The 25,961-nt window shown below is 42.1% G+C and overlaps 1 protein-coding gene across 1 annotated transcript in view; it reads left to right on the forward strand.

The window, feature by feature from the left end:
- VIT (vitrin) overlaps positions 1–25,961 on the forward strand; it is a 207,136-nt gene that overhangs the window by 172,698 nt on the left and 8,477 nt on the right. Inside the window, 1 exon segment of the mRNA XM_006839358.1 lies at positions 18,874–18,977. Coding sequence (XP_006839421.1) covers positions 18,874–18,977 — 104 coding nt within the window.

Genomic DNA, 25,961 nt, shown 5'->3' on the forward strand with positions numbered 1-25,961 from the left:
GTCCTGACGGAACTATTTCGAAGCCCTGCATTAAAGGATAAGTAGGAGTTGTCTGTAAGTTGGACATAACCCAATGAAAAGAACAAGCAGACATCTCAAATATGAGTGGACTGTTGACGAAGAACCATTGAGGACAGGATAATTATTGCATAAATTGAAATACTTTCCACAGAGGACATGATATAACTTCCTTCCTCCCCGCAGACCCGTGGCTTAACCTTAGAAGTGGAAACACAGAGCTTGGTGTTGTATCTGGCTCAAAGTGGCAGTCACAGTTCAGGGGATCTCCAGTCCCCTTCAAGTTTCCCAAAGGCCTCTTGGAGCAACATTACAGCCAATATAACTTACATCGGTGACAAACCAAAACACTGTCTTCAAGGGATCTCGATTCCCCATGTGTTACAGAGTAGAACAGCCCTAAAGGGTTTCCTGGGAAGCAGAATGCTAGACCTTTTTTCCACAGTGTCACTGGTTGGATTTGAGCCACTAAACTTTAGGTTAGTTGTTGTAGTTGTTAAGTGTTGTCGAGTCATTTCTGACTCATAGCAATCCTGTATAAGATTCCTAAGGCTTTTTCATTCTTCGTGGGAGCAGAAAGCCTCATCTTTCTCCCGCAGAGTAGTTGACGGGTTCAAACCACAGACCTTGTGGTTTGCACACCAGTCAGACTGCAAAGCTGTTTGAACTGCAAGGTTGGCAGTCCAAGCTCACCAACTGCTCCTTGGAAACCCTATACAGGGTCGCTATGGGTCGGAATCGACTTGATGGCACTCAACAACAACTTACCATATTAAGCTTAGGTTAGTTGTTGTTGTTAAGTGCCATTGTGTCGATTTTGACCCATAGCGACCCTATACAGGGTTTCCAAGGAGCAGCTGGTGAGCTTGAACCACCAATCTTGCAGTTCAAATGACTCTGCCGTCTGACGCATTAGCCCACCGCGCCACACCAGAACAGTCAAGAGTAAGCCATTTGCATCATCTAAGGGACCTTTGCCACTGGAATATTTGTTTTTGAGTTGTCAAGAGTAATACACATAAAATGTTTTATTTTCCTAAGAACCTATAGCATTTTTATAAGTAAATTCCAATAACTCATTCAGCATTATCTTCTATTCGTTGGAAGAAATTTAGTAGATTTGTAAACTGGCCCTTGTTGTAGTTAAAGAGTTAATTATATAAAAATAACCAACTGCTGCAAATGCTCACTCAGTGTGAAATGAGCTCTCTTGTGAATTATTTCAAACAGGAAAAAAAAAATTTTTTTTTTTAATTTATTTATTTTTTGGTCATTGTTTTCTAGTTTTTAAAATGCCAGCCTGTTTTTAGTCCTGTTGTGTTTTAAAGACAGTGAACTGATAGCAGGTTTCTCTGTAGGAAAAATGTAAGCATTTGAGTACCAGATGTCTCTGGTCAATGTTATTTGGGGTTCAAAGCTCGGTGTGTTATCTTGCATTAAAAATAGCTGTTCTCGAAGTTGGTGCATGCCAAAGTTTATAGTACAGTATGAAAATAAAGTGATAAATATGTCAAGAAAAACAGAGATGGCATGGAGATAGTGTGTGCAAGCGAGAATATGGATTAAAGAACAAATGTGTCAGAGAAAGACAAATAATTAACTGTTGGCCCAGCCCAAACACAGCAACAACAACAACACATTTTTCTCCACAGTTTTCTGATTTGATCACCATTTGAAGGCGATAGTTCACTTCTGTATTTCCTAATTCCATTTTCTAAACAGTCCTCTTCCAGTCCAGAGTCTTTATTAATTTGGAGCATTTAAGGGAAATGTGTATCTGTTTTTCTTCATTTTCTGCTCCTACATACTAATCCATCATCTTTGCCCTCCTCTGGCAGCAGGGCGGAATGGTAAGCACAATGACTTGGAGACAGGATATCTGAATTCTGCCCTCGCTCTGCTGTGTGACCTTAAGCAAGTCACTTAACCTCTCCATGTAAGTGCTGCCATCTGTAAGGCAGAGGACTGGACTGGATGATTTATGAGGACTCTCTGCCAGTCCCAGTGCCCTGTAATTCAGTGACTGAGTCTGCATCCCAAGACACCCCATAAATTTAATTGTGGACTAACAGACTAGGTGAGCCGCTTCCCGCTTCCTTACACCCTTAGGGTTCCAATCAAGCTGAGATGATCAATGATGGCTTACACGGAGGTCATGCATCCATCTATTGGGAATAAAATTAATTGAAGGTTGGCATGAGAAGAGAAGGATGAGGTTGAAAGGGAAACATGCTTGTCCAGCTGAAATTGCTTTTGATTTCAATTAGCCGGCTTTCTTCCCTGAGTGTCTCTCTTCAGTCCTTTATCAAACTGTATTAATGGGAGGGAGTCAGGTAGGAGAGGGTACAGATACAGAGGTAGATACAGTCTGGAAGCCTATGTTTCCTGGAAAGGAAAACCAGGAAGGGCAGGTGCTTACAATGTTGTTTTTGTTAAGTGCCATCAAGTCTGGTCCAACTTACAGCAACCCTGTATAGAGTTTCCAAGGGATGAATGGTAAGTTTGAACTGCTGACCTTGTGGTTACGATTGTTGTTGTTGTTGTTAAGTACCATGGAGTCGGTTCTGACTCATAGTGACCCTGCACAGGGTTTCCAAGGCTGTAAGTCTTTACAGGAGCAGAAAGCCTCATCTTTCTCCCGCAAAACAGCTGGTAGATTTGAACAGCCAACCTTGGGGTTAGCAGCCCCATTCGTAACCACTACACTACCAGATCTCCTTTTGTGGTTACAATACCAGGTTGGAAACCTGATTCCTTGAGCAGCATTGTAGGTTCCAGTCAAGTTCATTGCTGTTGTTGTTAGTCACTATTGAGTCAGCTCTGATTTATGACAATCGCAGCCGTAATAGAATGCAACATTGACCAGTCCTGTACTGTCTTCACAATCATCATTATACTTGAGGCCATTGCTATAAGCCAGTGTGTATTTTGAATGCTTTCCAACCTAGGGGCTTCATCTTCCAGCACTGTATTGGACAAGGTTCTGTTGGGATGCATAGGGTTTTCACTGGCTAATTTGTAGATCTCCATGTCCTTCTTCCTAGTCTGTCTTAGTCTGGAAGATCCATTGAAACCTGTCCACTATGGGTGACCCTGCTGTATTTGAAATACTAATTGGCATAGCTTCCAGCATCACAACACACAAACCATCAAGTAGGACAAACTGACTGATAATCAGTGGACTAAATTTTATACTCCCACTCGAATTACACTTGCTCTCTTAGAATCACAGGCAACCATGGCTTTCGAAAACACCTGGTCCTACCTCCTCCTGCTACAGTGAGGAAATGAGGATGTACAAAGAAACAGCCCCCCACTCCCATCAAGAATAAGCACTTGAAGGGGATGCTTAGCATGGGAAGGATCTGGCCAAGGGACAAGGACTTTGCGATCAGAATTTCTCCTTCCTCTCATGCTTGTCCCCTCAGTGGCCACTGGTCCATACTACACATTGATCCACTCAAAGAGCCCAATCCATGGTTTTCTCTAAGAGCTGGAGTTAGAATTTGAAAGATCCAAACTAAATACAGGTCAACAATGAACTCAAATGTAACAGTTGCGAGGATGGTGCAGGATGGGACAGTGTTTCATTCTGTTGTATGTAGAGCTGCTGTGAGTTAGAACCAATTTGAGGGCTCCGAACAATAACAAGTATTAAGAGAAAGCAAAAGGGATATAAGTTTCTTAATTAAAAGGGTTAGAAAAATAGTTTGGTTTACAAAATGCAATGCTTATTCCACATCCAGACGGCAAATGCCGTAGTCAAATATCTTCTGGGTGCCAGGGACAGAAAGCCATCCCACATAGCTCAGACAAAGGGAGGTGTATAGTAAGGAAAGTGTTCTCAGGACTGACAAGTCATTAGCTCTCCCCTCCCTGCCCATCTCCCTGCATTTCCATCTCTACTTCTTTCAACTTGTTCACCATATATCTCTACTTCTTTCAACTTGTTCACCATATTCTCCTCTCCACAGACCAGCATCCTCGGCCAAGCTCTTGGTTTCTGTTCCTTCATAATTTTACCTTGTATTGGCTGAAATTTTCTTCCTTTCCCAAGTCTGGGGAAATGCTTCAAGCACTGTGACAACTGGAAGACTCTCTCTCTCCTTTCCCCATCTCTGTGCATACAGAGCCTCATGTTAGCCATTCAGCAACCACACAACATTCCTACCATGATCATCATCGCATGCCTTCAATGTTGACTCAGAGAGGTTGAGTGATTTTCCCAAGAACACATAGCTGAGAAGAAGGCAAACATTAATCTCAGGTTAATCTCCAAGTGTCACATAAAATTGACTTCAAAGCTCAAATAGCCTGCTGAGGATTTAGGTTATCTGCCAAGAATGCTTCTGATAATTAAAGTCCTTCCCAAGAACAAAGGTTGAGATGCTATGCTTGAACAAAAGGCCAAGGATCAGCCCTTGTTTTACACATGCATTCAAATTTAAAATTATGTAGCCAACAAGCTCATAACTGTACTTAATACCAACAGGAACACCAAAGGCCAAATGAAAGCAGTCAGAACAAGTAGCTGTTAGGTAAACTCTAGTAAACAGAATGAACAAGGTCAAATGGATTACATTTTAGCTGCAATTGAGATCCACGGGTGCTAAATGTCCTCCAGAAATTGTAATCCTCAATTTTAGTATAAATTGAACATAATTGCATATGTTATTTTGATCTTTGACTCTACCCTAGGATATCAAGATTGGAAAACATTTTGAAAATATGGAGGAATGTTGGCTTTTCCTCATTTAAAAATGTAATCAACTCTTCTTTGCTAGTGGTTCTAACAGTTCCACTCTGTGTAAGCAGTGGCTCTGAATTGGGTTATATTCCCTTCCTCTCCTTCCTTCTCAGCACACCCTCCCCTCAGCCCTGGATCAAAGGACTCAGCCAAGCTCTCAGCTGAGCTTCACTTTCTGTCCAAAAAAGGCAGAGGATTTCATAGTTCAGCAGAGGCACCAAGTGCAGGACAACAGAAGCAGAAGCAATGAGTCAAGTCTGGTGTTATAGGCAGAATTTGCCATTGCTATTGCCATCGAGTTGGTTCCGACCCATAGCGACCCTGTATAGGGTTTTCAAGGAACGGCTGGTGAGCTTGAACCACCGACCTGTGATTCAAACTGAACTTGCAGTCCAGCGCATTAACCCACAGTGCCACACCAGGACTCCCATAAACAGAACAATGGACCCTAAAGCTGTCCACCTGCTGATACCTGGAACCTATGATATGCTGTTACCTTACTTGACAAAAAGGACTTTGCAGATGTATTTAAAGTTAAGGACCACAGAGAGGGAGATTGTTCTGCATTATTCAATGAGTACAATGTAATTACACGAGTCCTTAAAAATTGTGAACCTTTCCTAGAAGGGGTCAGAGGAAGATGTGACTATAGAAAAGGATTAGAAAGATGTGATATTGCTGACTTTGTAAATGGAGGAAGGGACGACCTGTCAGCCTTCTAGAAGCTGGAAAAGGCAAGGAAACAGTTTTTCTCAAGAGCCTCTAGGAAGGGACGCAGCCCTGCTAACATCTTGACTTTTAGCCCAGCAACACCCACTTTGGACTTGCCTCCAAAACTGTAAGATGGTAAATGTGTATTGTTGAAGCCATTTAACAGACACAGCCCTAGGAAAACTATTCTAGACCTGGCAATAAAAACCCCTCCGACAGATTCTCTAAGTCTGCAGGCAAAAGACAGATGAGCCAGATACAGGAAAGAGTCGGCAGCCTGGGGGATGCGGCACAAGCCAGGATGGGGCCCAAGAGACGATCACTGCAGCACCATAGAGCTTTAGAGTAGGAAGAGACTATCTCGTGTCAGGAAGGAGCTTTTTAAAAATGCTGACACTTTGGCCTACCCAAGACCTATTCAATCTGAACCTGGCAAGAGAGTAAGGAAGGCCCAGACATCAGTGTTGTAATCTTTGATTCTCCTCTGTAGCTGAGGCTGGGAATTACTTACTGCACCTCCTAAGGCAGGAAGGGATAACTCAGCTTCCTAGATTCCAAGTGGAAGGGCTCATCTTGAAAGTGTCTCCTGACTCACATCAGGTGCTCCATCTACACCACTGGCAGGAGCACTAGGACCCCCAAACCACTACTTATCCATTGCACACTGATTCTTCAGGACCCAGGGGCATTTGCAAAGATTCCACCACACCAGTGGTGTGACTAAGGGGATACAGATGGTACTTTCAGAGGAGGTAACACCAAAATGACTATCTATAAAATTTTAGCGCAGTGTTTCAGCAGAAAGATATCAGTTTTTATAAAAATATTCCTGTCGTTAGTTATAAAACAAAAACATTTTTTAAAAAAAACTAGCTAATATGTATCACCATACCTACAAGGCTAAAACTCTATGCTGATTTACTTTTTGAGCCTTCTAATGTGCTCTGGTCCTGGAGTCCTGGTGTGGCGCTGTGGGTTAATGCGTCAGACCGCAAAGCCGTTTGAACTGCAAGGTTGGCAGTTCAAGCTCACCAGCCGCTCCTAGGAAACCCTATCCAGGGTTGCTATGGGTTGGAACCGACTCAATGGCACTTAACAACAACAACAATGTGCTCTGGTCAGAGCTGTCACTATTATGTAATTACAATGATACTTAGAATCATATGGTTTTTGTCTGGACATAATCTTGTAATTTCAAGGTGTCATTTTGATTTTGCTATTTGTTTTTGTCACTACTGTTGCCATTACAATCTGTGATATGTGGGAATTATGATTTCTGAGTAGCATTAGTACAAAACACATGACTAAGGATTCTATATGGTCTGGTACATGAGAAGGTCCATGAGTAAGCACACCATGAGTTACCGCACTGGTTGATACCAATTCTAGTGTGGCCACTGGCTCCACACTTGGAGCTTCGAGCTTCTCAGGAACGCTGCGTCTTGAGGCCCAATGAGCTCTAAGTATACTTTGCACAAACATCTTAGACTTTTTCTATTCCCCACCACACAATTCTCCTGACAGTACACACAAAGTAACAATTGCACTTGACTTCCACCACTTTTGCAAAACAGCTCCTTTAAACTCACATCAATATTCACTGGGCTTTTCCAGGGACCTCTGAGAATCATGTTCCCCCAGAGAAGCAGGTCACTCTCCACAAGCACATTAGAACTCCTGGGGGAGCTTTTAAGACTCCTCATACCCAGACTAAACCTCAGGATCATTCTATCAGAATTTCTGTGGCAGACTCAGACATTACCATTTTTTAAAGCTCTCCAGGGTGATTCTATTGTGTAATCAAAATGCAACTGTAGAGTGAAGGCAGGTATATTCCTGCAGCAGACCGAGCTGACTTTGGGTCCATCTCCTGCCTGGTTTGCAGGGTAGCAGGGCAGGACTTTCTCACACAGGCTGTGTTCTCTCTTGCCCTTCTCTAGATTTATTTTCTAGGTTCTTCCCTTCCTGCTGAGTTCCTTGGCCCTTAAAGGATCCTCCAAGACATTACTACTCAAGCGCAGTCCACAGTCTCATCTAGGATGTTTTTGCTCAGGGCCTCCAGGATCAGAATCTGCTTTGTAACAAGATCCCCAGGTGACCAGATGCACAGTGGTGTCTGAGAAGCTCAGTTGCTCAGACATATCACTTCTGCCCTGTAATTCTGAGCTTACAGAGAAGTCATTTGTCTAGGCAGCTGGCTCAGGATCAGCAGATTGTATGTCCATGGTTCCTCAAACAGGAGGCATGCGGGTTAATTTTCTACTCTTTTGAGCGGATATGTGGAATTATTGTTCCTAATTACAAAAACTGGTGTGGCACTGTGGGTTAATGTGCTGGACTACAAAGTCGTCTGAACTGCAAAGTCAGTGGTTCAAGGTCACCAGATGCTCCTCAGAAACCTTATATAGAGTCACTATGGGTCGGAACCGATTCAGCAGCACTTAACAACAACACAACAATCACAGAAACGACCCACCTGAAAACTAAGTCATAGTTACGCCATGTGTAGAGTAGACCTGCTCCAAAGAGCTTCTAAAGATGTGATCTTCCAGATGCAGATCACCAGGCCTTTCTTCCAAGGTACCTCTGGGTGGGTTTGAACTGCCAGCCTTTTGGTTAATTGTTAAGTATTTAGCCTTTGCACCACCCAGAGATCCATGGGGTCACCAGGAGGCAGAATCAACTCATTGACACCCAACAACTTCAACAACAAAAGACAAGGTTGACAATAAGATTTGCTCCCCTGTCTCTAGTCCTAAGAATTGTGAGAAAGGCTGGAGTGTCCATTCTTAAGTGCAGAGTTGTGCAAAGGCCAGGCCACACTGTCTAGGTTGGCCCTAATTGCTCAGCTCTATAAGGGGTTGGAGGCAGAATATTTTTTATTCAAAGCCAGATGTTGTCCTCAAGGAACAAGTCTACCAGCCAGCCAACACCTGCCAGCATGTCCTGGTCAGAGGATTTAAATAATGTAATAAAACTTCATTGTCAGAGCCACTCTAAGGTTCTGCACTGGAGTACTCACTCATCCAGCCCTAGAGAAGAGAGCAGGGAGAGACTCTAAAGTGGGGTCAGCAAGAGCCAAATCTAGCTTTCTCCCTATTACCACTTGGGAAAGCTCAGTCTAAGTCTAGAATAACCTATAATATGCTCAGGGAATCCCTCAGTCCTGAGCAAACTACGAGGGTTGGTCACCCAGAATATCGTCCTGATCTCAGAAATGGTTTACCTCATTGACTAAGTCCACAAATCACATTCTAGCCATTAAAAAAAGCGAAACTAACTATTGTCTATCAGGCGTCTGTCAGTGTGTCATTCTATGATGGCTTTCATGGTGCTGTGATGCTGGAAACTATGGCTTTGGGGTTTCAAATACCAGTAGGGTCACCCACGGTAGACAGGGTTCAGTTGAGTTGACAGACTAAGAACAGTGTCATTGTTGTGTCATTGAGTCAGTCCCAACCCATAGTGACCTTGCAGTTCAAACTGACTTTGCAGCCCAGCACATTAACCCACAGTGCCACACCAGGACTCTAAGAACAGAGTAAGAATAAGGAATTTCAAGGGATTTGTCACAGAAAACCTTAAGAATAACAGCGAAAATATGGTTATTTTATTATAACCTTGAAGAAATGACTTAAAGGGGGGATAAAAAGGAGCTTTGAATGATTCTAGCTGTAGGAGATATTGTTGTTGTTAAGTGCCATAGACTCAATTCTGACTCATAGTAACCCTGTACTAGGTTTCCTAGGAGCAGCTGGTAGGTGTGAACTGCCAACCTGTGGTTCACTGTCCAGTAGTTACCTTATAGTGCCATACCAGGAGTCTGCTATAGGGAATGTTGTTGTCATTGTTGTTGTTGTTGTTGGTAGGTGTCATCAAGTCGGTACCAACTCATAGCGACCTTATGCACAGCAGAACGAGAAACACTGCCTGATCCTGAGCCAACCTCACTATTGTTGCCACGCTTGAGTCCATCGGTGCTGCTACTGGGCCAATCCCTCTCGTTGGGGGTCTTCCTCTTTTTCTCTGACCCTCCACCTTACCAAACATGATATCCTTCTCCAGTGACTAGTCCTTCCTGACAATAAGTCCGAAGTATGAAAGATGATGTTTGGCCATCTTGGCCTCCAAGGAGCACTCTGGCTGCTTTTCTTCCAGAATGGATCTATTGGTTCTTTTGGCAGCCCATGGCACGTTCAATACTCTCCTCCAACACCATAATTCAAAAGCATCAATTCTTCTATGGTCTTCCATATTCACTGTCCAGGTTTCACATGCATATAAGATTATTGAAAATACCATGACTTGGGTCAGGTGCACCTTAGTCTTCAAGCTGACATCTTTGCTCTTCAACACTTTAAAAAGGATTTGTGCAGAAGATTTGCCTAAAGCAATATGTCGTTTGATTTCTTGACTGCTGCTTCTCTGAGTGTTGATAGTTGATCCAAGAAGAATGAAGTCCTTGAGAACTTCAATCTTTTCTCTGTTGATAACAACGTTGCTTATTGGTCCAGTGGTGAGGATTTTTGTTTTCTTTACATTGAGATTTCATCCATACCGAAGGCTGCGCTCTTTGATCTTCATCAGTAAATGTTTTAAGTTCTCTTCACTTTTAGCAAGCAAGGTTGTATCATCTGCATATCGCAGGCTGTTAATGAGTCTTCCTCCAATCCTGATGCCACATTTTTCTTCATGTAACCCAGCTTCTTGGATTATTTGCTCAGCATACAGGTTGAATAAGTATGGTGAAAGAACACAACCTGGTCGCACACCTTTCTTAATTTTATAACATTCAGTGTTTCAATGTTCTGCTCAAACAACTGTCTCTTGGTCCTTGTACAGATTCTTCATGAGCACAATTAAGTGCTCTGGAATACTCATACTTCGCAATGTTGTCCATAGCTTTGTCATGATCCACACAATCAAAAGCCTTTGCGTAGTCAATAAAGTACAGGTAAACATCTTTCTGATATTCTCACTATAGGATCTAAAGGACATCAGCAATGATATCCCTCATTTCACGACCTTTTCTGAATCTGGCTTGAACTTCTGGAAGCTCTCTGTCAATGTATGCTTGCAGCCATTTCTGTATTACCTTTAGTAAAACTTTACGCGCATGGGATATCAAAGATATTGCCCAATGATTTCCACATTCTGTTGGGTCACCTCTTTGGAGTGGGCACAAATACTGATCTCTTCCAGTTAGCCAGATAGTTGTCTTCCAAATTTCTTGGCATAGATGAGTGAGTGCCTCCTATGTTGCCTCACTTTCTTGAAAAATTTCTAATTTTATTCCATCAATTCCTGGTGCCTTATTCTTTGCCAATTCCTTCAATGTACCTTAGACTTCCTCCTTCAGTATCATTGCTCTTGATCATATGCTACCTCTTGAAATGGTTGAACATCAACCATTTCCTTTTGGTACAGTGGCTCACTGTATTCCTTCCATCTTCTCTTGATGCTTTCTGCATCATTCAATAATTTGCCCAGAGAATCTTTCAATAACAAAGTTGAGGCTTGACTTTTTTCTTCAGTTCCCCTAACTTGAGAAATGCTGAGCATGTTCTTCCTTTTTGGTTTTCTGATTCCAGCTCTTTGCACAGCCTTCAGTATGGATTGTATCTCAATGTAAAAAAAACAAAATCCTCACCACTAGACCAATAAGCAACATTGTTATCAGCAGAGAAAAGAGTGAAGTTGTCAAGGACTTCATTCTTCTTGGATTAACTATCAACAAGGAAGCAGCAGTCACGAGATTAAACGACATATTGCATTAGGCAAATCTTCTCCACAAATCCTTTTTAAAGTGTTGAAGAGCAAAGATGTCAGCTTGAGGACTAAGGTGTGCCTGACCCAAGCCATAGTATTTTGAATAATCTCATATGCATGCAAAAGCTGGACAGTGAATAAAGAAGACCATAGAAGAATTGATGCTTTTGAATTATGGTGTTGGAGGAGAATATTGAAGGTGCCATGGGTTGCCAAAAGATCCAATAGATCCATTCTGGAAGAAGTGTAGTCAGAGTGCTCCTTGGAGGCCAAGATGGCCAAACATCATCTCTCATACTTTGGACATATTGTCAGGAAGGACCAGTTGCTGGAGAAGGATAGCATGTTTGGTAAGGTGGAGGGTCAGAGAAGAAGAGGAAGACCCCCAACGAGACGGATTGGCAAAGTGACAGCATCGAAGGACTCAAGCGTGGCAACAGTAGTGAGGCTGGCTCAGGATCGGGCAGTATTTCGTTCTGCTGTGCATAAGGTCACTATGGGTCAGTACCACCTCAGTGGCACCTAACAACAACAACAAGACAAAGCCAACATCTGGCTCCCTGTCATTTCTCTTCATTAGTCTTACTCTTCTCCCAAATATTTGTTGTTGTTAAGTGCTATCAATTTGGTTCTGACTCAAAGCAACCTTATATAGGGTTTCTGAGGAGCAGCTGGTATTTATGAACTGCCAACCTTGTGGACAGTAGTTCAGTGCTAATCCTACAGCACTACATTAGTAGAGCAAGTTATATTTTCTCCTTGAGCTGTAAACCTGTTTATTTTCACTCTTACTTTCAATTGACATCTTGGATATTGCCGAGAACAAAAACTATATCTATATCTATCTATCTATCTATCTATCTATCTATCTATCTATCTATCTATCTATCTATCTATCTGTCTATCTATATCTAGATAGATAGATATAAATATAGATATGTTGTTGTTGCTATGTGCCATGGAGTCGGTTCCAACTCATAGCGACCCTGTACAAGGTTTTTGAGGCTGTAAATCTTTGCAGGAGCAGAAAGCCTCATCTTTCTCCCATGAAATGGCTGGTAGTTTCAAATTGCTCACCTTGAGGTTGCTAGCCCGACTCACAACCACTACACTACCAGAACCCCCATATATATATACTCATTCTCTCTCTCTCTCTCTCTCTTTCTCTCTCTCTCTCTCTCTCTATATATATATATATATATATTCCATATATACTCCATATATATTCCATATATACTCCATATATATTCCATATATACTCCATATATACTCCATATATATTCCAGATATACTCCATATATACTCCATATATATTCCATATATACTCCATATATACATATATATGCATATATATATATAATTTTACTTCAAGTTTTCCTTTAATGAAAACTTGAAGTAAAATTATAATTAAAATTCTACATGCATAAAAACATAAATGCTCCCTAAAGTTTAAAAATATTTTCCATCTGTGAAAAGTAACTAGATGAGGGTGTCAGACCACCAGCCCATATTTCCTGAAAAGGGACACACCTGTTTGCTCTGGTACCAAGTCTGAAGGTCACTCATCAGTCATTCTAATGAATTAATTGAATTATAAAACAAATACTTATTGAGTGTTTGTCATGTACTAGTGATATACTGTTAGCTGGGAATAGTGATGTAAAATCGATCTAGTTGGTTATATTTCAATTACTTGTAAATCCTTTGGTGGAAGAATTCTGGTTTTGCCTTTATTCATAATTTTAGCAATTGGAAAAGGTCTCAGAGGTCCCAGATTTAACCTTTCAATCCATTTTTAAAAAGAAATAAATGTGATAGAGATTCCCTTCTACAAGACATTACAAACTAGCAAGGAAAATAATATTTTAAAAAGAAAAAACATTAAATAAAATTAGGTGTGGTGCTGTAGGATAAGCACTGGATAGCTAACCACAAGATCAGTGGTTCAAATCCACCAGCCGCTCCTTTAAAACCCTATGCATGGTCGCTATGAGTTGGAATCGCCTTGTCAGCACTTAACAATTAATTAAGCATCTGTTTGCCTGTGAACATAAATTCATGTGGCTCTGTAGGAGAAGCTCTGGACTGAGAACCACAAGGTCAGCAGTTGGATCCCATCAACTGCTCCTTTGGAGAAAGATGAAGCTTTCAACTCCTGCAAAGATTTATAGCCTCGGAAACTGAATGCAAGGGTTACTATGAGTCAAAACAAACTCCACTTAACAACAAAAACAAACGATACAATTACCTCAGGTGCATGCAACAGTTGGACAATGGGAAAAGAAGTCAGAATAACTGAGGCATGTGAACTGTAATTCTGGTGGAAAATATTGACTACGCCATGAGCTATTAGAACAAGTGAATGGATCTTAGAAGAAATAAAACCAAAATGCTCCTTAGAAGTGAAAAATAGGGAGGCTTCATTTTACTTACTTTGGGAAAGCCAGTTGTTAGAGGAAGACATCATGTTTGGAAAAGTAGAGAGCAAAACCAAGGAAAATCTTCAATGAACTAGAATGACACAATGTTGTTGTTATTGTTAAGTGCCATCAAGTCGGTGCTGACTCATAGCAACCCTGTATAGGGTTTCTGAGGAGTGGCTGATGGGTTTGAACTGCTGACCTTGTGGTTTGCAGTCCAGTGCTGCTCCTACAGCGCCACACCAGGCGTCCATATCAAGGATAGCAGAGACGGTACAGGACGAGGCTGTGTTCCTTCTGTTATATATAAGGTCACTAGGAGTCTCGGTGTGGTGCTGTGGGTTAGTGAGCCAGACTTCAAAGTCATTTGAACTGCAAGGTCAGCAGTTCAAGCTCACCTTCTGCTCCTCGGAAACCCTATACAGAGTCGCTAAGGGTCAGAACCAACTCGACAGCACTTCACAACAACTACATGAGTCATAGCCACCTAACAGTAACTGTCTACAGCAATATGATAAAATACAGCTAGAGGAAGCAGCAGCATGGTGCTCAAAGTAAAATACTCAACTCCACTTAAGACACTTAACAACCAGTCAGCAGGGGGAATGCAGAAGAAGAGACAAGCTTGGAAGATATAAGAGTTCAGATTTGCAACTATCAAACCTGACAAGCCTGTGGAACAACAACCCCAGGTGTACACTGCATCCTAGATGGAGCTGTATAGAGCTATCTGATGTATCTCTTAATTTATGGGATTCATTTTATATGGGATTCTTCTTAATCTCGGGATTCATGAAAGAGGGATTTTCCCAAGTGCATAAATTAAGAAGAGATGCATGGTAAGAGACAGCACTCTAAGGAACACTAACATTTAGAGGTGGTGGTGATTTTGTTAAATTCTGACCCATAGTCACCCTGAACAGGGTTTCAGAGAAGCTTCTGGTGGGTTTGAGCACCCTACGCTGTGGATTAATATGCCAGACTTCAAAGCCATTTGAACTGCAAGGTAGGTGGTTCAAGCTCACCAGCTGCTCCTTGGAAACCCAATACAGGATCGTTATGGGTAGGAACCAACTAAACAGCACTTAACAACAACAGCCTTATGATCCAGTACTTATCCTACAGTGCCACACCAAGATAGAGATACATAAAAGAAGAATGAAGAAAATACTTGTTTTCAAAATTGTAGGTGTCAGGTGTTGTGGGGAAGAAAATTCTGAGCCAAGCACAAACGTTGTCAGCTGGGGACAAGGGGAAGACAGACAGGGAGCTGGAGCTGGGGATAAGGGAGCAGGATTTGGGCTTTCCTGTGAGGGAAAAGAAAAACAAAAGGACAATGCTAGAAACCTAGGACACAGTGAGCAGTTAATTCTGACAAGATTATAGAACAAGGTAGGAGAAGATAGGGAGGGAAAGGGAGAAGGTAAGAACAGCATTAAAACAATAAGTTGCAATTAAATTTAGGCTGGCTTTGGAATCAAAAATATGAAAATTAACAATGAGAATCCCTGATTTTTTTGAGCAAAGGAGTTTTACAGTCAGGGAGATGTGCTCTTTAAGAGATATGCAAAAAACTGGCATTATATGATAGAGAATCTTATAACAGAAGCTGGAAAAACAGGCCCTAATCTTGGGCTTGCCATAGAGCTGGGGGTGGGGTGGGGTGGGGAAAGTAAATGATGACAAAAGATAGAGGGGACTTTCCTCACAGCTTGTATGAGTGGAGTAAATAAAGACAAAATTCAGGTTTTGAGCATGGTGGCTGGAAGGAGAGTATAGCACTGACTGAAAAAGGTCTGTAAGAATATAGATGTGTAAGCCTTTAGGCCTGGAATTAAAAAATAAAGCAGGACATGGATCTCTGTCTGTGTGGCTTCTCCGCTGCACTTCGACGTCCTTCCAGCAGTATGGCTTTGCTGTAGCTGGTTCACACTGTAGATTTATAGTAAGCTCCCATTCAGCTAAAACACCCAGTTTTCTCCTTCTGCCATTTGCTTTGCTATTGTCTGTTTCTTTTTGTTTGACCCTGTACAAAAAGGAGCTTCAGTAGTGTAGTGGTTACAAGTTGGGCTGCTAACCTCAAGTTCAGCAGTTCGAAACTACCAGCTGTTTTGCAGGAGAAAGATGAGGCTTTCTGCTCCCATAAATATTTACAGCCTCAGAAACCCTGTATAGGGTCGCTATGAGTCGGAACCAACTCTACAGCACTTAACAACAACATACAAAAAGGCCGAGTAATGCAAATGGTTTGCTGTCAATTGCTAACCTAAAGATTGACAGTGCAGACCCACTCAGCAGCACCATGAAAGGAAGGCCAGACATCTGTTTCCATAAAGACTGCAGCCAAGAAAACCCTATGGAGCAGTTCCACTCAACACAGACTTGCAGTGAGCCAGCATCAACTTGATGGTAACATGTTCAGGTTTTTTTGTTTGGTATCCTGGGGACTCCGTTTTCATTGGGTGTGGTTAGTGGATTTAGTCTGGGATTTGCCACTAAGTCCCCCAAGTGTTAGAGCTCGTCTTAAACTTCCCTTGGTCTACTCTCCCAACTTTGCATCACCTCCTATTAGAAATGCATGCCTTCTGACCATTTGGTTTTGGTTTTGTCTGAAGAACCTGTCCCTCCAATTCACTAATAAAATGGCAGGCAGTAGGGTATCCTTCAAACCGCTTTACACTTTAAATATATCGAAGGCAAGTGGGAGAAGTTCCCTGGTGACTGCACAGTGGGTCTCCAGAAGGACTAATCAAGAACCCCCTGGAAAACTACCCAGAGCTGCTTCTTCGATCAAGTCCTGGTGTTTGTGGAAAGGCTGCTTTTTAAGTGTCCACTTCTCTTTTCTCAAGGTCTGGCTGCTCATATAAGAGCCACTTATTTAAAAATTATTAAGAATTTCAAAGCAGCAGTCACAGAATATTAAAACCAAATAGGGCCCTTCTGCGTGTAGATCAGTGTCCTTGTTTCCCAAGGCATCTTTGACAACTCATGCTCATTTCATCCTGGGTGTGGGCATGCATACACCCTCCAGTCTAGAGTCCTGGTGTGGCGCTGTGGGTTAATGTGCTGGATTGTAAGGGCAGTTTGAAACACAAGGTTGGAGGTTCAAGCTCACCAGCCACTCCTTGGAAACCCTATATAGGGTCTCTATGAGTCAGAACTGACTCCATGGCACTTTACAACAACAACCCTCCAGTCTAGGGACCGTGGTGATTCAATGGTAGAATGCTCATCTTCCATGCTGAAAACCCAGTTCAATTCCTGGCCAGAGGATCTCATGGCAGCCGCCACTCCTTCTCTGTCACTACAGGCTTGTGTGCTGCTATGATGCTGAGCAAGTTTCAGCAAAGCGTCCAGACTAAGATGGAAGGTCCGGAGATACACTTGCAATATTCAAAGAAAGCCCTGTGGATCACAATGGTTTTGACCTTCAACAGATCCTGGGGACGGCCCTAGAAAGCGCAGCATTTCATTTCACTGTGCATGAGGTCAGGGCCAACTTGGCAGCAGCTAACACTCCAGTTAATCTTTTTCAACCCTGGATACAATAGACTTTGATTCTCTAGATGAGATTTGAGTAATCTCTCCTGCTTTCAGGAGCTACATGATAAGGAGGATGGAGTGTTATCTTCTCCTTGGCATCACTTTTAAAATGCATTTCTAGTTCTAGGGATAACTCAGATTGTGGCTAATAGCTGAAATTTTCTTCATGTCTAGGACATTCCAGGAACTTTGGGCATTCTATCTATAGACATGATCCTTACATTGGCAAACTCCCACTTGACAACCGTGCTGATCACTAGCAGTATGATGAGTGTGGTGATTGTGTTTTGACTCTAGGTAAGGTAACCGAGGCCCAGAAAAGTTAAGTGCTAAGAAATGGCACTGCCAGAACTGGAACACACACCTTCTGAGTTCTAGAATAAGCTGTTTTTCTCTATACACATTAAAAAGGACTCCACAATGACACAGCCACAGAGGTCTAGAGTGGAGAGCGGGACGGCCAGACAATAAAAAGAGGCCGGACAGACGTAAGAACACCCACACTTACAGATGATGCCCATTTGACCAGACTTCAATGACTGGATAAACAGAGCTCAACCCAAAGAAGAAAGAAGAGGAAAAAAAGCATCATCTGATACAATTCAATAAACATGACCTACACCTATAAATGCAGTAGCTCAAAAGAGGAAACAAATCCCTGCTGCAAGAACTATTCCCACCCCCTCCACACAAAGGGTAGATAGGGAGGGGCAACTTGGACATTGGCTACCCAAAATGGGGGGAGGGATACAAAGGTAAGAAGTGACTGGCTTACAAGCTTTCAAGAGGGAACCTAGATCCAAAGGGCGTGGAGGAAGGTAGAGTCTCCAGTGAATAGTATCCAGCCTGTCCAGGAAGGGCTGATGAAACAAAATACAGATGGGTCTCTTGTGATGCAGTGGTGAATAATTGTTATCAGGACTGATTGTGAGGGTTGGAAATCTAAAGGTGGACATTTTGTAGCAAGGAGGGGAGTGATTAACTCTTCAGTCTAGGAGCGGAGGACCCTGGGACTATAGAGGGAGAAGAGCAGAAAGCGGGATCCTACCCAGAGAAGCAGTGAGGCCTGAGATGGAGGCAGAGAAGACAACGACATCAAGAGATGGTGTGGCTGGGGACTCGGGATCCCGAGATGGAAAGGGGCTGAGGACTGTGGTGGGGGGGGTGCGGTTTGCAGGCTTACAGGGTACACCCTTTGTTTGGGTGAGGATGCATGGATGGGATGGTAACTATGCCAATGAAATGATAGGTGATGGAATGAATGTAAAGCTAATGTTCTCCCATGTAGACTATCACACAATTCACAATAAAATATATTTTTTTAAAAAAGGACTCCAGTCTCCTCATTTCTCCATTACTTCTGTCTACGTAAAACCAAGCTTATTGCTGTAAAGTCTGACTCACAGAAACCACATAGGACAAAGTACAACTGCCCCAGAGGTTTTCCTAGGTTGTAAATCTTTGCAAAACACACAGACACATCTTTCTCCCATAAAACATCTGGTGGGTTTGAACCACCAACCATTCAATAGTGGGGCATTTTTTAAACGCCAGCTTGACTTTATTCTATTGTATTTGTATATGAAAGAGTAGACTATGTTTTCTGATTTTCTCCTAAAGTAATAACTTCCCTGCTAATTCTTATTTCTTGTTCTGACTCTCCAGAGATAACCCCGCTATCCAATTTAACCTCAAGACTCATATGAATTCCAGAGACGTGAAAGCAGCTATAGAGAAAATTACCCTGAGAGGAGGGCTTTCTAATGTAGGTATGTGATCTGGATTCAGGATACTTCCCTCTTGCTACCATGATTCTCTTTCTATATGGGTGTCTTCTAACATTCTGTACGTTTTTGTTGCTTGCTCCCCTGACTCATGGTGGTCCCATATAGGATGGAATGAAACACTGCCAGTTGCTGTTCCATCCCCATGATTAATTGCAGATTGGGTTGTTGTGAGCCACACAGTTTTCATTGGCTGATTTTCGAAAATATGTCACCAAGACCTTCTTCCTAGTCCATCGTACTCTGGAAGCTCTGCTGAAATCTACTCAGCATCATACCAACACACAAGACTTTACTAGCTAGGAATCAAGTCCAGATCCCCCAAATGTGTTATTAGGTGCCTCTGAGTGAGTTCTGACTCAAAGTGACCCTACCTAAAACAGAATGGAACACCACCCGGTCCTGTGCTATCGTTCAGCCCATTGTTGCTATCACTGTGTCAGTCCATCTCGTTGGGAGTCTTCCTCTTTTTTATTGACTCTCCAGAGATTGGTCCTTCCTAGTATCCATCTCCAGAGATTGGTCCTTCCTAGTATCCGTCTCCAGAGATTGGTCTTTCCTAGTATCCGTCTCCAGAGATTGGTCCTTCCTAGTATCCGTCTCCAGAGATTGGTCCTTCCTAGTATCCGTTTCCAGAGATTGGTCCTTCCTGACAACATTTCTCAAGCTGAAAGAACTGAAGGAAAAATTCAAGCCTCAACTTGCAATATTGAAGGATTTTGACCATAGAATTCTTCTACAATGCAAACAGAGGCCTGTATTTTTTTCTTCAGTTCTTTCAGCTTGAGAAATTCTGGGCATATTCTTATCTCCTGGTTTTCTAACTCCAGGTCTTTAATTAAAATTTAATTTTAATATCATAATATTTTACTTTGTCTTCTCAAGCTGCCTTTTTACATCTTCTTTTCAGCTCTTTTACTTCATATCTTCCTTTTCCTTTAACTTCTTTATGTTCAAGAGCAAGTATCAGAGTCTTTTTTGAGGGACTTTTTGGTCTTTTCTTTCTTTCCTGTCTTTTTAATGACCCTTTTGTTTTCTTTGTCTTTGATGTTCTTGATGTCAACCCACAGCTTTTCTGGCCTTCGGTTATTAGTATCTAATGCATCAAATCTGTTCTTGAGATGGTTTCTAAACCCAGGTGGCATATACTCAAGGAGCTCTGGTAGTGTAATGGTTACGAATTGGGCTGTAAACCGCAAGGTCAGCACTTCAAAACTACCAGCTGTTCCACAGGAGAAAGATGAGGCTTTCTGCTCCCATAATGATTTACAGTCTCAGAAACCCTGTACAGGGTCGCTATGAGTCGGAACCGACACCACGGCACATAACAACAACAAATACTCAAGGTAATATTTTGGCTCTTGCGGAATTGTTTGAATTTTCTTCATCTTCAGCCTGCACTTTCATATGAGCGTTGATGGTCTGGCCTTATTTTGGTTGATGATATTGAGCTTCTCCATCATCTATTCCTACAGATGTAGTCAATTCGATTCCTGTGTATTCCATCTGGTGAATTCATGTATATAGTCACCATTTATGAAAAAAGGTGCAATGAAGAAGTCATTGGTCTTGCAAAATTCTATCATGTTATCTCCAGCATCATTTCTATCATCAGGCCATATTTTCTAACTACCAACCCTTCCTCTTTGTTTCCAACTTTTGCATTCTAATTGTCAATAATTATCAATGCATCTTGATTGCATGTTTGATCAATTTCAAATTGAACTTGGTAGAATTTATCAATTTCATCATTAATGGCTTTAGTGGTTTGTGCATAAATTTGATTAATAGTCGTATTCGCTGATCTTCCGTAAAACCTTATAAATATTATCCTATCAGACAGCGTTGTACTTCAAGATAGATTTTGAAATGCTCAAGATAGACCTTGAATGTGACATCATTCCTCTTCAGTTTGTCATTCTCAGCATAGTAAACCATGATTGTCTGATTCAAAATTACCAATAGCAGTCCATTTCAGCTGACTAATACCTAGCACATCTACCTTTACATGTTCTACTTCATTTTTGATGACTTCAAGTTTCCTAGATTCACACTTTATACATTCAACATCCAGATAAATGGATGTTTGAAGCTGTTCCTTCTCATTTTGAGTTGTGCCACATCAGCAAATGAAGGTCTTGAAAACTTTACTCCATCCATGTCATTAAGGTCAACTCTACTTTGAGGAGACAACGCTTCCCCAGTCATATTTTGAGTCCCTTACAACCTGAAACACTTTTGGTATTATATCTGACAATATCCTGCTGCTACTCATAAGGTTTTCAGTGACTGACCCTTCAGACTTCATCTCTCATACTTCAGACATATTATCAGGAGAGACCAGTCCCTGGAGGACATTATGCCTGGAAAAGTAGAGGGTCAGCAAAAAAGAGGACAACCCTCCCACCCCCCAATGACATGAATTGGCACAGTGGCAGCAGCAATGGGCTCAAGCGTAACAACAATTGTGAGGATGACATAGTCTCGGGCAGTGTTTCATTCTGTTGTTCGTGGGGCTGCTATGAGTCAGAACTGACTTGATGTCACCTAATAACAATAGTCTTTCAGAAGTGGTTCACTGCTCCTTCTTCCTCGTCTGCTTAGTCTGGAAGCTTGCTGAAACCTGTCTACCGTGGGTGACCCTGTGGTTATTTAAAATACCAATGGCATCGCTTCCAACATCAGAACAATACACAAGCCAACACAGTGAAACAAATGGACAGACAAGTGGCAGCTTTCCCACATGGAAGACTACAATCCTACCACTGCCCTCTAACATTTTATATGCTTTTGTTATTGTTAGATGCCATTGAGTCAATTTCAACTCTTCGCAACTTCATGTGACAGAATAACACTGCCCCTTAGAGTTTTCTAGGTTGTAAAAGGTCGGCAGTTCAAGCTCATCAGCTGCTTCTCGGAAACCCTATACATGGTCACTATGGGTCAGAATTGACTCAACAGCACTTAACAAAAACAACCTTTACAGAAGCAAATCTCCAAGTCTTTCTCCTGAAACGCTTCTGGGTGGCTTTGAACCACCAACCTTTCTGATAGCAGGCAAGCACTAAAAACACTCTACTAGGGTTCTTTACCATTCTATATGGGAGATTAAAAAAAAAAGTAATCCATCCATAAATTACTCACATTAACATCTGCATATTTTCTAAAGTATTGTCATTGATTCTGGGGGAAGAATCACCATAATGTATGCTGCAGAGCTGCATTAACACCTGGCTTTTGAGAGTGGCACCATCTTTAGGACAGGTAGCAATGCTCTGTGACTAGTTCCTGATTGGCCTACAAGCCAATTTATTTAACTTTATAAATTTGTAACCAATTTCATTTGGGAAGCTTCCCTTGAAATTTTCTTTCCTATCAACTATGGTTGTAGTGACGACTGTGGAGGTAGATATGTTCTTTGTTGCAAGCTGAGTCTCCTGAGGTGTCTGACCTGGGTGAGCTGACTAGAAATCCAAAGTCTAATCCTCAACAAGGCAGGTCCACACACTCCATTTTATTGGTTTACCAAGATGTGGCCAAGCATTAGGAAACAGTTCCCCACCGCCCAATATTAGGAGATAGGCATTAGGAAACCGTTCCACACTGACCAAGCTCAAAGATTGCTCAGGAGCACATGCCAGTGTATTAATTTTAAAATGGTGCCTTGGCTTTAGGAGGCACTGGGAGACCTGATTGTCCACTTCTCAGGGAACCTGTTCCTCTTATCAAAGTCCAGGGAAATGGAGATGTAATCCACAGTAGCTGCTTGGCATGGAGCACACACAAGAATAGAACGTTCTTGGGAGAGTATCCTATAGTAAATCTGATCAATTATTTCTCTCCCTACTTCAGTGTGCTTCTCTGTAGTGACCAGAATATTAGTATCTGGCAACTCTAGAGCTCTGACCTTTGAACAATGCTAAATCAACACTGGCCAAATCACTGCTTTCCAGGCCTCTAAATCAATAGTACCTCATCACAAACATAACAGAGTTAATTTCTGATTTGTTTTCAACTTTATACTTACATCAGTGAAGGTCCAATAGTGTCTTCTGGGAAAGACTTCAGAAGATAGTATTTCTTTGATGAAATCAATGAGGTGTCTTAATCTAATCACATCTTCTAACTTGGCCTCGTATTGATTAAGGTTTGGGCTCAGAGAACAGAATTTACTTTAACTGGCTTAAGCAGAGAGAGATTTATTTCAGAGCATTACATGGTTTCCAGAATTATTGCAATCCCAGAAGAAACTGGCTGTAGGCTGAGTTTCCAGGGATGTCTTCCAAAAGCTCCCTGTAGAACCAGGGCTTCCAGAGAACTTGCTGCCTATTCCAAGATTAGAAAATCATGCTATGAATTCTGCCAGCTTCTTATAGCCAATTCAGAAACCTGCTTTAGCTAAGAAACCACCATGATCAGGAAGCTGCTGCTACAGGTGCCAGCTCCAGAACCATTCCCTGCCCACTTGTATTTACACCCACAAAACAGATGCTCAGCATGCTACCATCTCAGCACCAATGATGCTAAACATGGACATCCCTACTAACATACTATGTTGTTGTTGTTATGTGCCATGGAGTCAGTTCCCCTGTACAGGGTTTCCGAGGCTGGAAATCTTTACGGGAGCAGAATGCCTCATCTTTCTCCCGCGGAACAGCTCATAGTTTCGAACTGCTGACCTTGCAGCTCACAGCCTGATTCGTAACCACTATACTACCAGAGCTCCTTAACATACTATAGAGAAGTCAAATATTCTACACATACCTGTCAACAGAAAGAACAGAAAGAAAAGTTCAGTCTCTGCTTCATTTTTACTTTCCAAAATCACATATGAGTACATCAATTTGTAGAATTAAAACTAGCCTTAGAACCAACCCTAGTTACAAGGGAATCTAGACAATGTACTTCTCCTATTTCCAAACTCTGCTCTCAAGACACATGGAAGGTTCTTGGAATGTGTGTTGAGCACTAGTTCACCATGATCTCCAAATTTGGTGGGTGGGTCAGGGAGTGAGCTTACGTTTCTCTGTGTTCAGATATTGAGTTAGAGAGTATTGATGGGTGTCCTGGGCCTTAAAGAAAATTACTCCTTGTCTGAGAAAGCAGCTCTCAGAGACCAAGATTTTTTCCTAAGCAGCCAAGTTTTCTATAACCAATACACACAGGCTCTCCAAGACATTTCTCCAACAACCACATATGTAATCATTTGATCTTATTTGACAGGTAAAACTATACTAGTCAATAAAGTCAGCATACTAGGCCAAACCAGAAAAGCATACAGTATAATGATAGTGATCCTAACATCTTAAGATGGTGATTCTTGACTTTTTTTTTTTTTTTTATATTGAAAACCCTTGGAGAATCTGATGAGATACCCAGATAAATATTTAACATATACAAAACACTGTGTATAATTTCAGGGGATTTGTGAATACTCAAGTACCCTAGCCTGGCTCTCTCAGGATTGGTAAGAGTACGTTTTACTTCAGTGCAGCTATGCTGACTCTAAGGGGTCCATTTGCCCCACTTTTCCAGGGAGGACCTGGGGCTTTTAGCACTACAGCTTGGCAATCCCAGGTACAACAAGTCAGGAAGGTGACCCTGAAATTTTCTTGAGGCCCTAGAAGATGAGATTTTCTTGAGGCTCTGAAGTATGAACTTGGGAAAGACATGTTGGAAAGCTTTGTAACACCACATAATCTTTGCACTTAGCAGAAGCAGATTGTTCCAATGAAATCTAGGTCCAGAAACCTGGAGTGAAATACCCAAAGCTGCACAGCTCACAGGTGGTGCAGCCAGGACTAGAACATAGTCTCCTAGTTATTGTGGTCACAGCTTTTCCCTGGCCAGATTGGCCTGTGCCCTTGGCTTAGTACTGCAGCTATGAAAAAAGAAGCCACACACTCCAGAACAAAGTCCCCACACCTGGGCTCAACCCAGGCTGCAGGACCAAGAGGCTATCATCACTGCAAGCCAACTCTTCCTCCCACAATCTTTGAAATAGTGTGGGACCATCTTAGGGGCTTAGGATGGGTCCAGTGACCAGGCAGAGAAGGGGACCCTTTTGTTCCATGAAAGTCTCTCTCACTAAATATTATATATATAATATATATATATTCTAAGCAGACTCAGACAGTCTGCTTAGAACCAGCCCCACTGATCTTCATCAGTAAACAGAAATAGGGCATAATGGTAATTCATGGGCTGCCTAGTCACACAGGCCCATACCTTAACTGATTCAAGTCCCAGCAAAATCTCTGTGTGGGTTACTGTCTCCCAGTCTCCCCTTCTCGTCCCAGAGAAGCAGAGTAACTTGGATGCTGAGGACTGAGGAAAGAAAGAGCTTGGAAGACCTGTATTCCATAAACGTAGGTTGGGGTGAGTTCTAGATGTAATGTAGTCTAGAGGTAACCTTGGCTCACAGGTTGAGCACTGCACAGCTCTGAAAGGTGTCATTTGCATAGCCATGGGTTGAGTCCCTCAGCAGCCCTCCAGTCATGCATTATAGCAATCTCCGGACTAATGTACTCTAGAACATTCCAGTCTGGCTCCCTCAGGCCACCATTTTACAACAGTGCTGCTCCCAGACTATGGTGTCCCCTGTTCCTTCATTTGTCTCCTTTGCAAAACACCCATTATCCGTAGGATCCTTACAATGAAATCCTGCTCTTTCTAATTATTCACAACACTGCCTAGGGGGAGAATTCAACTACAGCACTTTGCTTTCTTGCTTAATTACATTTTGGGGTTAACTGAGGGTTTCAAGGTCAGCAGCTCAAATCCACCAGCCACTCCTCAGAAACCCTGTATAGGGTCACTATGAGTCAGAAAGCAACTTGATGGCACCTAACCATAACAACAAGCCTTTAGAAAGCACTTTTTACTTCAAATGAATACTTTTAGTTTTAAACATTCTAAAACATCTAAGCTTTACTGGGAAGGTCATATTGGTTGGGCTGCCATTAATTG

Source organism: Chrysochloris asiatica, unplaced genomic scaffold (assembly GCF_000296735.1).
Source record: "Chrysochloris asiatica unplaced genomic scaffold, ChrAsi1.0 scaffold00024, whole genome shotgun sequence".
NCBI classification, from domain to species: domain Eukaryota; kingdom Metazoa; phylum Chordata; class Mammalia; order Afrosoricida; family Chrysochloridae; genus Chrysochloris; species Chrysochloris asiatica.